The sequence below is a fragment of the Microchirus variegatus genome (genome assembly GCF_963457635.1).
Source record: "Microchirus variegatus genome assembly, chromosome: 20".
Taxonomy (NCBI): Eukaryota; Metazoa; Chordata; class Actinopteri; order Pleuronectiformes; family Soleidae; genus Microchirus; species Microchirus variegatus.
In genome coordinates, this window is record NC_139821.1 from 11,761,142 (window position 1) to 11,774,472 (window position 13,331).

The 13,331-nt window shown below is 41.2% G+C and overlaps 1 protein-coding gene across 1 annotated transcript in view; it reads left to right on the forward strand.

Moving 5' to 3' along the window:
* The window catches only part of ahcyl2b (adenosylhomocysteinase like 2b), a gene marked incomplete at both ends in the record, with an annotated part of 42,860 nt that overhangs the window by 17,861 nt on the left and 11,668 nt on the right, over positions 1-13,331 (forward strand). Inside the window, 8 exons of the mRNA XM_083906804.1 lie at positions 8,115-8,223; positions 11,051-11,194; positions 11,613-11,713; positions 11,840-11,942; positions 12,081-12,175; positions 12,472-12,578; positions 12,799-12,915; positions 13,011-13,074. Coding sequence (XP_083762930.1) covers positions 8,115-8,223; positions 11,051-11,194; positions 11,613-11,713; positions 11,840-11,942; positions 12,081-12,175; positions 12,472-12,578; positions 12,799-12,915; positions 13,011-13,074 — 840 coding nt within the window. The remainder of the gene's footprint in view (positions 1-8,114; positions 8,224-11,050; positions 11,195-11,612; positions 11,714-11,839; positions 11,943-12,080; positions 12,176-12,471; positions 12,579-12,798; positions 12,916-13,010; positions 13,075-13,331) is intronic.

The window sequence follows — 13,331 nt, forward strand, 5'->3', positions numbered from 1 at the left end:
GTATGATTAAGTAACCTCTAAAAATGAATGTGTGCTCGATTGTCTATGAATATATATATATCAGCACCCTGCCAACTAGTGAATACATTTTCCACAGGTGATCATATTCTGGATGTCTCGGCGACGCTGTTTGTTCAGATTTTAAGTTATTGACATTATAATTGCATCACAAAGCTGTTAGCCGAGTTTTCTCATTCAGGGGGAAATGTACACCGAATAACAAGTTATTCAAATGACCGTTTAATGACCTGGTGACCATTTATGCTGCAGCTTCTTGGTCTAGAGACAGTAGGTCGCCATTTTCGGTTGAGTATTATATTCGTTAAGTCTTTATTTAGTAGTAATTATAGATATTTTACTTATTCTTTCTGTCAAATTCAGTCCCTCCTTGTTCCCGTTGAGTAAAGCCTTGGAAATTACCATTGCTGTGGAACATGACACTGCATGTAATTACCCATATATGAGTGTGATTTTGTGTGTTTATATAATGACATTTGGCACCAGATGGGAGAGCTTATATGTAGACAGGATGAACCGTCAGTGTTGATACTGAATATTTTCGAACCACGTTGTGGTTGACTAGTTTGGGACCAGGGTGAAATGAAGCGTGCAGCAATATTAAGCCATATTAATCAGTTTTATTTGCCTTAATCAATTGTCTTTGTAGTACATTACGTTATCAGCAGGAAACTTTGAGGGAATCTATAATCCTATTGCTTTCCATCTCTCTCAGCAAACCTTGAAGTCTGTGAATGAGTTACTGTTTGCCTGGAGGCTGTTGGTCTGTGTAATCATCCTGTAGCAGAGTGATGCAGCGGGGAAGTAGGATGGTACAGATTTGTCATTGTTGGTTCACCAGAGAGGTTGTATTTTCTCGTAGTTATTTTTATGTTTGCTTAAAAACAAGTTTTCTATCTTCTATCGTGATCGAGGCAAAAACAACATTGCGCAAGTAAAGCTAACACTTTCAGCAGTTACCTGGCCAAAGAAGAGGGAGGGTTTACAGTGGGATAATGGCAGGGGAAGCTACCTTTTTTTTAAGAGATGTCCCACCCACGTTCAATACAAGAACTTTATGCGCTTTGTGAATAAATGGAGAAATCCTACACTGTTTTGTTTTTTTGTTTTCCTCAGTTGGACAGAAATTCAGAATCCTAAGATTAAAGTCAGAATTGTGAGAATATTTTTTTTGTTTTTACATAATTTACCTAATACTCTTCTGTATGATGTATCGCCATATGATTGTCTTCCAATATATTGATTATCAAACGGAATCGATGCATCGTGATATTATGGGTATCATGGATCGTGTGTCGCGAGGCACCACGTGATTTCCCCACCCCTATTGATCACTTTGCTGCAATCATGCTGCAATTTAGTGATCGATGACACTTGTCAATAGTGAGGTTGGCGTGTTTCCATGTGCAGAGGTTGAGGGAGGACCTTAGACCCGGCCGACAGCGCGAGAGGCCCAGTGTTTTGTTGCTGCGGGGGTCTCTGCTCCATCCCATGACCTCTTTGTGTTTGATTAGGATCAAGTTTGTTCCTACACACAGATCTGGAAACGCATAAAAGGCAAATCTCCCCTGCTCTGAAATTACTTCAAAGGAAGCCAGCTGTGTACGTACTGGGAGGAAAAAGCCTAGTGTATGAGGTTGTATCGCCACAATTTTTTATTTAACTGAAATGTTCAGGAGAAACCTGTAAAGAACGAATTCACAAACGAGACACGCATGGAAAACCTGCAGACAACACACAGCTGGGAAGACACTGCTGTGTGTGTATCACAAACCTACATTTATTGTATTTTGCAGCTGAATACACATTCAAGCACTTGTTGAAGATTACATTATAAATAATTAGTCTCATTATAAAAACGATAGTTATATTGCAAATGATTTGGTAACCACTTCAAAATTAATGGTATTAATGCATAAAGAAGTCTATAAAATTATAAAATTCCCTAGACTTTGAGGAAATGTGAAATCAAATGTATCCAACCAACAGATTTTTGTTTAATATTTACACGTGCAAGAAAACTAGCAAATTTCACATTTAAGAATCTCTAACCAGTTTATTTCTGTTATTGCATTTTAATTAAAATGTCTCAGATGGTAGTCTCAACTCAAGGTACTTTTTTTGTCCCCCAATGAGGCAATTTGTTGTGCAGCAATAGTACAGTACAGATCACACACAATCACACACAGTCACACACACACAGACAAAAGTTTGCCTACCTTGCAGGCATAAGATGGTAGTCTTTAATACAATACTATACTAATAGTCAGAATGCACAGTGCATCCTAGAATTTGCACCTCAATTAAGAATAATAATTACATTATTACCAACATCTATTCATACTTTTACACATTTTAAACATCTTTTTTTCCCCCTCGTTGTAACTTTCCCCAAAGAACAAGTCTTATCACTTAGTATTGCAGGACTGCAGTATTACAGGTCAGTTATCAGGTGTAAAACTGTGGTAGATTATGCTGGGAAAAGGTATGTTCAGATAAATCCCCTTGTTAAACATGAGCCAAAGAAAGGTAGATAATATCAGGCCTGTGTAGATTTAGTTATAAATGTGTTTTCTCAGGGCGAGGTTTCCCGCTGGGTTTATCACGAGTGACATCATCGCCGATGTCAAAGTTCAGCTCTGATGCAGTTGTGGTCGTCGTTCAATTTAATTTTAAATATTCCATATCAAGTTGTGCAGGAGGAGATCTTCGTGCGACTAATCTAACGAGGTTTGAGGCAGCCTCTGGATTTCATTAACCCTCTGTCATTTTTAGGAAAGGAATAGATTTTTCTCACCAAGCTCCTTCGTGTGGAATAAAAAGGGACTGTCAATTTCAACACCTGATTTGAGCATTTTATTTAACCTTTCACCAAGCTGCTTCTCAGGTTATAGTAATCAGTAAGACTGGGTGCTACCTGAGATTCAGATCGTCCTGTTTGTAACCACATCCAACCTACTTTCAATGTTTTTTACAGCGTCTGTTGTTAATATTCTGTCCTGCCCTCTTCTTAGTGAGTGAGGGCACAGTTTGTACAAGCAGACAGGACTTGTTCACCGTTCCTTTGATTTATTATATATTTTTTTACCTGTGCTTTGAAGCCTTAAAGTCCTTGAGAATTTTAAAAATCGGATGTTCTTATTGAATTAGCCTTAAAGGGATTGTCATGAGGAGATTGTGTTCAGATGATGATGATGATGGACACGAGCGGACAGCCTAAGCACACCAAGGTAATGCTGCTTGGTATGTTTGAGGTGAAAATACTGCACCAAGTTTCTTTTAATGTATGGTATATATAAGGCTTATCATTTATATTTACCTTTCTGTTACCTTTGGCATGTGTACTACTAGACTGTTTGTGATATCTAGAACATTTTTGCTGTGAAGTTGGATCGATAGATGCCAGAAAGCAGAGAAATGGAGCCTTGCACCCGCATACTTGTCATTACGGTAGCCCTCAGAACGACCGTCCAATCACAGACGAGATGGGAATCTCAGCGCGCCACACGTTTGTGACGTCATTTTCTCACCACTGTATTCCTAAACACTTGAATAACTATTAAACTTATCAAAATAAATCCAGGCGGCCTTATTATCATGATGGTCATAAGAGGGTTAAGTGAGCGCGAAGCAACTGGAAAAGTGGATTTTGTAGATGCTAGAAACAGGTCACCATCATCACCGTCTTGAGTTTCTTTCACTTAGGAATAATAAAATGAGTATACTTAGCTGTCACCACAACAGTGTTCAATGTGTGACACTGTAATAAGCATCTTTGATAAATTACATCGGTGAGACTTGCACATCCAGACAGCACCTCATCTTTTGTAATTATCTGACTCAATGATGATGTCTAAACCACACACAATGGTTTGACCTTACTTGTGTTTATTTTCCCCTCGACGGTTCGCAAGCTTTTATTGAGTAAAATTTGGTCGGTTTGCGGTGACGTTAATAGAGGACGATGTCAGGTCGGCTGGATAAGCTGAATCTGCAGTTAAATGGCTGTGGGGGGGAACCACACGGGACGCTCTCCCATCACATTTGCCGCCCGCTGCAGCACATCTGTGCCTATTTGCTTTCCTTTTCTCTATTGCCCAGAGGGGCTTCTGTTTTTGCTGCAGATCCCATGGTGTCTGGCGAGCTTGTTGATTGTGTTCAGCTAAGGGATCCACCCTGTCCCGTAACATAGTGTCTCATCACGGAGTTGGAACACACGCAGGCAGTCGTAGCAGAGCTCAGGATTGACATTTTCTCGATTATGACTGTAAATTATAATCAAGTTAAGTAAGCGAGCCTGTATGCTTGACCTTGTAGGTTGCATATAGGGGCTTATTTCTGCTTTACAGTTTCCAGATGGACTTGGAAGGATAGAAATGATGTGTTAAGCGAAGACTTCCACTGTCATGTCACTCCAAAACCCAAATAAAAAAGTCTTTATATTTGTCCTTGACCTTGAAATATCTTGGTAGCCTCTAGCTTTAAGAGGTGGATTTATCGAGCTCCTGTCTGTGCTGGTATTTTGTTTTGTCTGTTTTTGGTACTTTGTGTGCGACACAAAAGGCCACTATGATTTGAAATAGATTTGTTGCATGGCAACATTAGCAACTATAATCAGCGGCGTGTACTTGTGTCTGTATGGGGCCACTTGCGTGAACACAGCGTACCTAAGTGGGACTGCCCACACCCAGCTTCACTTCCCAGTCTCTTGTAATCCCATTTAAATGTGAAACATGCACACAGACGAGTGGAAAGGCAAGTCCCTGGTGAGCATGCGAGAGTCCCAGTATTGAATCAACATTCATTATTCACATGTCATTAGCCTCCCAATCAGTCACCATCCATAATGTAAAGGCGTGCATTGCAACGTGAAGAGAGAGAGAGAGAGAGAGAGGCATAAATAACTGTGGGCAAATCATATCCTGGGACCTTTTTTAATGATTACACACAAGCCGTTGATGGTTTGTGTTAATGTTAAGAGGAGCTTGGTGAATCAGAGCTCCACTACTCCACAAATAGGAATAGAAATCACATAACAACACATACTATTGTGGCGGTGGCAACAAATAAATAAAAAAACTGGGTGGTTTAGTGTTGCGACGATGCGTCCACTTGGGGCTGTGACAGCGCAGCTCTTTTCTCCAACTTTAAAAGAGGCAAATGTGATGTGAAAAGGGATAAAATGTAAAAGTCTGTATGTCACCCAGCCCTAACAGATGTCAAAATAATTGAAATCTCAATAGATACAAGTACAGTGTTAAAAAATCTCGGTCTTCACTCAAAAATAATCAAAGTATCTTTATATGCTATAGCAGTTCTATAAAGAGTAGTTTCATAATTCCACATATTTGTCCAAAGTCGCAATCAATTCATGTGACTTTTACTGAGCATATTAACAAGATGCATTATTTAGAGGCTGGCGATTCTGACTCTTAATCTTTCTGGTCACGTGGTGTAGCTTTGTGTGTAGTTCCTGAGTGCGACAGGATGTGCGGAGTCATTGCAAATGTTACGTTTTGTTTTGTATTCCCTTTTTAAACCTGCGGCGTTGTGTGCTGTAGAGTCAGGAAGAGGATTTGTTCTGACACATCAGACCGGTCAAAGCGTCATTCGCATTAACAACACAGCAGGACGTCTCCACCACACGGCGACGTTTCAGAGCTGCAGCAGAGGCTCCGAGACGTCACCGTTGCCACGTTCGCGACGAGGGCTGTTGGTTTTAAGATGCCCTGCTCTAGTAGTACATATGAAGAGGGTACGTAATGACCTGACGTGTCTCCAGCTGCTCTATATTTTGAGCAGATTGAATGAGCTCCACGTAATGATTTTTCCAGCTGCTGAGTCATGCTGACCTGTTCCTAGTTGGCAGCTCTGATGTACTAGTACAGGAGCAGCGTGTTGTTGTGTGTGTCCACCCGTTGTTGCCAGTGCCTCTCTTACATAACGCCGGGCCTGCAACTAAAGATTATTTTTATAATCTAGTAATCTGTCGTTCTATTTTCTTGACGAATCAATGAGTTGTTCGGTCCATAAAATGATTGATGTTCCCCTGAACTGTTGCAGCTCTACATACAAACATGACGGTGAAGAGCCTTTCGGAGCCTCTCCTGTCACTACCACAGTTTTGTTTCCTCTAGGGCTGCAATGATTATGGATCAGCAATTGATTACTTAATCACCAACTGTTTTGGTAATAAATCAATCCTTTGAGTGTTGTTTTTATGTTTAAAACAAGCTTCCATACAACAACTAAATCAAAGTCTTTCCGGCTGTGATTAATGGACTAAACATTCACAGAGGCTACCGTTTAATTGTTATGTCCCAGTGCAGCAAATACATGCTCGAGTCTGTCATCTAACCTCACTTTGATAAGCCCGAAGAGACCGATGGCCCGTTATAGTCTGTTATTGGGGTCAAGGTTTATTGCCACCATTAGCCGCTCCTCATTAGATTCATAAATCTAGTGGCAGTTTTGTCAATCTTTAATGCATGTTTTTTATGGCCTGTTGTAGTCATTTGTAAGTACATTATTTAACACATTCAAATAAAACACATGTGTAGAACTAGTTCAGTTTGGGTCCATTTTAATAACTCCAATGTGTCCCTTTCTATTTTTCGAAGCAATATGTCGACAGGTTTATGACTGCCATGTTTCCTCTGTAGGCTTTAGATAACATTATTTTTTTTTGTCCTTTAGAGAAAGTTTTTGTGACATTAACTTAGTTTTCAGTAGTTTTCCAGCACTTTTCTATTAACCAGTTTTACCAGTATCAACTGGTAGGGCTTTTCATGATACCAGCAATTCAGGGATCTCAGGGTTCTTGAACAATCGACAATTAAATGACAATACAGAGGTAGTAAGAGAGAGAGAGGGAGGGGGGTACAAGGAAAGGAAGTTGGAAACAATTTATTGCATTGTGATTGCCGGAGTGAGCATGGTCGGACCAGTTCGGCCTGGATTGCAAGAAAAGCAAAAGTTGGCAGAGCGAGAAGAGATGGTAGCCTGTGAACACTGAGGGGCTCCTCCAATGCAAAATACCTTGAAACTCACACCACGCAGACACACCCGCGTGGAAATGCTGAAGAGAAGAAAAGATGGGGAGAGGGCAGTGAGTGTGCCCTGTGTTTATTTAAACAAAAAAGGTCAGGAGGAAGGAGGGAATTAAAGGCCAAGTATGCAAGTTTTGATTTGTGGACAAAACCAGTTCTTTGCGGACGTCATCATTTTTGCGTGGAAAGCAGCAGTGTGTCATTTATTCAGGGTCTCTCTCTCTGTGAGAATGAATGGAGTGAATGGGCACTCGCACACAATGAACCTCTTGGTATTTGATGTACACACACACACACACACACGCACAGAATGTGAATGTCAGATTTGTTTTGTAACTTCTCTTTGATAAAAACGAAAAACATTTTTTAGCATTTTGGACCCAAGGCCGGGCTTTGAGAGTGATGAATGGCGCTTCTTTGTCATCAAATCTGTAAAGCTTGTCAACGCTCAGTCACAGGACCGTGACATTGGCAGAATCTCTCACTTTCCAGATATCTTGACAGAACGCGTTTGCTGATTCGTGGGCGTTTGTTGAATAACCTTTGCAGAAAGATGAAAGGGTGGGAAAAAAAAAAAAAAAACATTTATTCATATGTGAATGCTCACACACCCACACGCACGTTTTGTTCTTGTTTGCGAGATATTTACTGCCTGAATAAGTCAGCCATTCATACTCCGTTATTAGTAGTGCATATATTATTATACACCAGATCAGACTATTGACTCTGATGCAATGGCTGTAAAAAATAAAACAGTTGCACCATGTCTGGCCTTGCTGCGAGTTTATGATAATAGTGTTATTGTTTTCTTTATCTTTTTAAAGAGATTGAAAAAGTTTGTCCCCTCTCTTGAAAACTGACTTGTACTTAATCTGTCTTTTTTTTTTTTACAGAGCATAACAAAGATAAAGTTACTCACTGAAGTTGATTTGTCTTCATAACCTGATCTTATTACTGCATTTTGTTTGCTTCTGTGTGTGTCCAAGTCTGGGCTTAAAATCTGAACGTCCTTTTGTTCTCTTCCCCCTCTGCTCTCTCTGCGAATAGATCCAGTTCGCCGACCAGAAACAGGAGTTTAACAAGCGCCCCTCCAAGATTGGCCGACGTTCTCTGTCCCGCTCCATTTCCCAGTCCTCCACAGACAGCTACAGCTCAGGTATTCCTTCTATCACTCACCTACCATGACATGTTTCCATGTTTACGACGCCAAAGCCGTAGAAAGTGTTAACTGGGACAAACGGACCGACCTCATCTATGTCCTCGCTTACCCACCTCTGGTCTCATTGGCTCTCATTCTCACATTCTGACACTGTGGCCTCTGTGTGAGAGGATTAGCTACTGCTGGTCTGCTCCCCAGAAGCTGAAGTGTGTGGTTTGTGTAGTTTGAGCTGAGTGGCATAATAAACCGAAAATCTCAAGTCCAATTCATCCATCGTCCTCCGCATGACGGTCTCGGGGTGTGCTGGTGCCAATTCCAGCTGGCAAAGGTGGGAAAGGTGGTTTACACCCTGGACAGGTCGCCAGTCCATCCCATTTAAAATGGTTTTAAGGATGGATAAAAGTGGTAAAAGTGGCAACTCGGAAACAATAGATTTACCTTAACTATATCCCTCAGGCAGAAAATGGTGCATTTTTGGTTGCTAAGGAAATTCATTTGAACAATCAGACCGTTTCCTTTACACCAACCAGGTACATCAGCTGCTTTGGCATTTTGAGCTCCATGTGACTCTCTGAATTTCTCAGTTTAGTGATGTTTTAAACCTCACGTCGAGTGATTTGTTTATCTGAAGCCCGACAGAGGTAATGAGGAAGCACGTCAAAGTCAAAAGAAATTGGATGTTCAGCAGCAGTTTGATGGGATAAATGCTTGCAGCAGCTGGGTAGCGGAGGTGGTGCGAGATCAAAAAAACATGCGTCATGTACAGGCCCTGTCACTGATTTAATAATTACTTTTTGTCAGTGACAGAAGTGACACTTTAAAAGTGAGCTTTAAAAAATATGAGTCAAAGGTTTGTTCAGCAAGAACAATACTAAAACTATAAAGCTGCATCCATGAGATGATTAGCTAAAGACTGGTGAGTGGGAAAGCAGCCCCGAGCAGGTGTATGCAAAGTTCACAGTCGAGATGTTTTTGCTTCAAGGAAATGTTCAGGTCTGTGTTAAAAGAACTTTTCCAATGACTACAGCAAGGTGAGATCGCTGTATGTTGACACGAATCAGTCTCTTTATACTCAACTATGTATCATGGTATCAGTTTAATTGGTGGTGAATAAAATCTACCCCCGCACAGAAAAATATCCTTTAATCCAGAAAAAAGAACACGAGTCTGCAAGGGGAGTTTCCAGAGAACAGACCAGAGTAAAGTTTGCCTTTTTTAGAATTTAGAAAAATGATTAAGCAGCAGTTCTAACTCGGTTCACTCTGTAACTTCCTGACAAAATTTCATCACTTGTCTAAAAGTACTAAAATGTTGATTTTTCTGAGTTAAGTTGCTTAATTTTTCACAGACTCATCGACTCTGTTGACTGCTGTGCTCTAGGGTCATTCGCAGTGCACAGGTCGTCCAATGACGCCATTAGGATGATGAAGTAATCTGTGATTACGCACGTGACACTGAACCTGGACAGTGTCTCTGTACTTTGATGGACAGAGAGATTGATGACAGATGGACAAAAATAGACTTTTAGTCAGTATTGGTGTATGGTTCTACTTAGGTCATTGGTGTTGAAAAAATATTTATCTGCGGAAAAGATGTAAGATTCCTGTCCTGTGACTTGAGCGACACCAGTCAGTCTGCTGAGCATACGACTCGTCCCCTTTTCTTCATGCATAATAACAATGAAAGTGAATTTTCACTTCGTTATATACCATCTCTCAGAAAAAGTGCTTTGTCTCTCGCCTAAAATGTGATGCTGTTTATGTAACATTGGGTAAGGTTAGTTTTTACAGCCCTTCCTCAGGATTAAATGTTCCCTCTCTAGCCTGAGGCACATTACTAAAGTCATGACATGAGCTTTTTCTTCCTTAGATATTATGATCATAATGAGAGCACTTAGCCTGCATTGATTTGACAAGCTCATTCTTTTCCTCCCATGCTGCGTGCATCCGTGCATCTTGTGTTCAACTAATAAACAGCAGAGTTGTCAATGCTGCCAATATTGTTATTCTCAGACACCACTGTCTCATCCCTTTTGAACTCTCCCTTTCATGTTCTTTCTTTGTTTCCCCCCCTCCTCCTCCTCATCCCTCTCTACTGATTCCCTGTCTTCTCCTATAAATCCTTCAGCAGAGTGCTTCTTATTTTTCTGATGGTTCCCACAGTGCGATGAACACTTTTCCCATGACCACCGTTTTTTCCCATGTAGCCGTGAAGACTTATGTTCTTCTTAACCTTAGTAACATTATACTGTCAAGTCCTCAGTCTTGGGGACCACATATGCATAGTACAGTACTGAAGGCATGCCCTCCTCACTGAGTGTGCTGCATTCATACTTCTTTGTTTTCGTGTGTTCACTTTGTCCACCGTGTTCCCGTAAGACTGGAGTTTCTCTGTAGCAGGAAATGCTTCTCACACAGCCTTGTAATCAATTAAACCTTGGTGCTGCGAAAACATGTGCGGTTTTGGTGAAAGGCCAAGCGAAATTCACAATAAAGAAGCCAAAAAGGCACATTGTTGTTTGTCGGGCACTTTGGAACTTGGAAGCTGTGGTTGAAAGAATCCTCTGAGAATGGGAAAACAAATCCTGTTTCAAATGTTTGTAATAAAAAAAAAAAAAAAAAATGTCCAAGCTTCAACAATTGATTGGCAGAAAATTATATGGCAAACTATTTTAGAGGCATTATAAATATTTGTTGGTGGCTTGTTTACTGCTGCTCAAATATTTTTTGTGGTTTGGACCTTTCGACCTTGTTGAATAGATCATCAATTTTAATATTTTATGTTTGCGTGTACACTGACCGAACCGTGTGATTGTTTGTTGCAGCGGCGTCATACACGGACAGCTCTGACGATGAGACATCTCCTCGGGACAAGCAGCAGAAGAACTCCAAGGGCAACGGCGACTTCTGCATCAAAAACATCAAACAGGCCGACTTTGGACGCAGAGAAATTGAGATCGCGGAGCAAGGTGAGGAAAATCACATTTTCACTTTTTATGATAAACATTTGTTTTGAACTTTCTTGGACACATTTTCACTCGAGCACAAAATACAGAAACACTAGCATGTGTGTGTGTGTGTTTGTGTGTGTTACGACACTGCTGGCTGGCCATATGTCCCCTGCCACCACAAACCTGAAGTCCAACACATCATTCTCATTATTCCCTAATTACTTCACAGAAGGAACATACAGGGCGCCTCAGCTGGCCCCTGCAGGCTTTTCGCAGACGCACACAAACACACACACACACACACACACACACACAACAGTAGAGTATATCCTTTGCGCTGACAGCTCATGTAGCTCAAGTATTGGCAACACAGTGTGACAGAATTGTATTTCAATATGGGGGGATTCCTTCCTGCCACTTGTGTACACTCTTTCAGAGATGCCAGCACTGATGGCCCTTAGGAAGCGAGCGCAGGGGGAGAAACCCCTCGCCGGAGCCAAGGTGGTGGGCTGCACTCATATTACCGCTCAGACTGCTGTGAGTAGAAATGCAAAAAAAAAAAGAAAAAAGAATCCCACTCACAATTCACACCGTTATCTTGTGTTGTATCTGAGGAAGTGACACTCTATTCACACACTAAGTGAAACTCTTCCCTTCCCTCAGGTGCTGATGGAGACTCTGTCAGCGTTGGGGGCTCAGTGCAGATGGGCTGCCTGCAACATTTACTCCACCCAGAATGAAGTGGCAGCTGCCCTGGCAGAGGGAGGTGAGACTCTCGGGAGTTGCCGTGTGTGACACCTGCCCTTTTCATCTCTCCTGTTTCGGTCTTTCAGAATCATTCTCACCCCTCACACCTACCTCATGTGTATTCTGTATTTATAATCCTCCCTCTCACTCTCTCTAGGCTTCAGTGTATTTGCATGGAAAGGGGAGTCAGAGGACGACTTCTGGTGGTGCATCGATCGCTGTGTTAACGTGGAAGGCTGGCAGCCAAACATGGTAGCACACCTACATTCTATAAATAATAAAGCCAGTTGCCAATGCAAATGTTTTCTTTCTTTTCTATCACGCTTATTCATGTTACCCTTTATAACCCAGGAAGCTAGATTTGACTTTTTCTGTCACTGTGGATAGGAGTTCATGAAGAATATATATATATGTACAGAAGATTCTTTTGAAGGAAAAACACTTCAGTTGATGTGGAAAGTGTGTTATTTAACTGCAGTTTGACATTCACTTTGAAGCACTTCTAGTTCTCTGTCTTGAATGGTATTGTTTTGGTTGCTGTCTGTCAGATTCTGGACGACGGTGGAGACCTGACTCACTGGATTTATAAAAAATACCCCAACATGTTCAAGAAGATCAAGGGCATCGTAGAGGAGAGTGTTACTGGTGTGCACAGGTAGGACTTCTCACTCCTTGATTCTCACACACTCTGTGTCTGATGTGGTAACATCGCCACCTAGTGGTTTGAAAAAAACAACATTTTACTGAGATTACACAACTGCAGCATGGCTTTAACCATGAATGAAAGTGACACTGATTATTCTATTGCAATCCTATGCCCGTAACATTACAGAATGGATCAAATTATATGACTTGTGTTGCGTTTTATGCGTTAGGTTGTATCAACTGTCCAAGGCAGGAAAGCTGTCCGTTCCAGCCATGAACGTCAACGACTCTGTGACCAAGCAGAAGTTTGACAACCTTTATTGCTGCAGGGAGTCCATCTTAGACGGGTATGAACCTCGTTTACTACATTTCTGCTGGTCTTTAAATATGTTATCGTAGGATGTATGAAATAAGGGGCAAATTGTTGTGTTCCTCTCCTCAGGCTGAAGAGAACCACTGATGTCATGTTTGGGGGCAAACAGGTGGTGGTGTGTGGATACGGAGAGGTAAAGCTTGACACACTTGTCAAATTAAATCACAGTAAAAAATATAACGCATCCAATTTAGATGTTGTTTAGAAGATGAATAACAGTGGTTGCCTTCTTGGATTTCACACTATTTTGTGTTGAAGCAAATCATGAGTACAGAATATGACGAGTCTGTGCAGATTGAGTAGAGTGGTGATTAGAGTCCTCTTCATTATGTCAGTTCTGCAATTAACAATTACTTTCATTATTGGTTTATCTGCCTTTATAATTAGGAA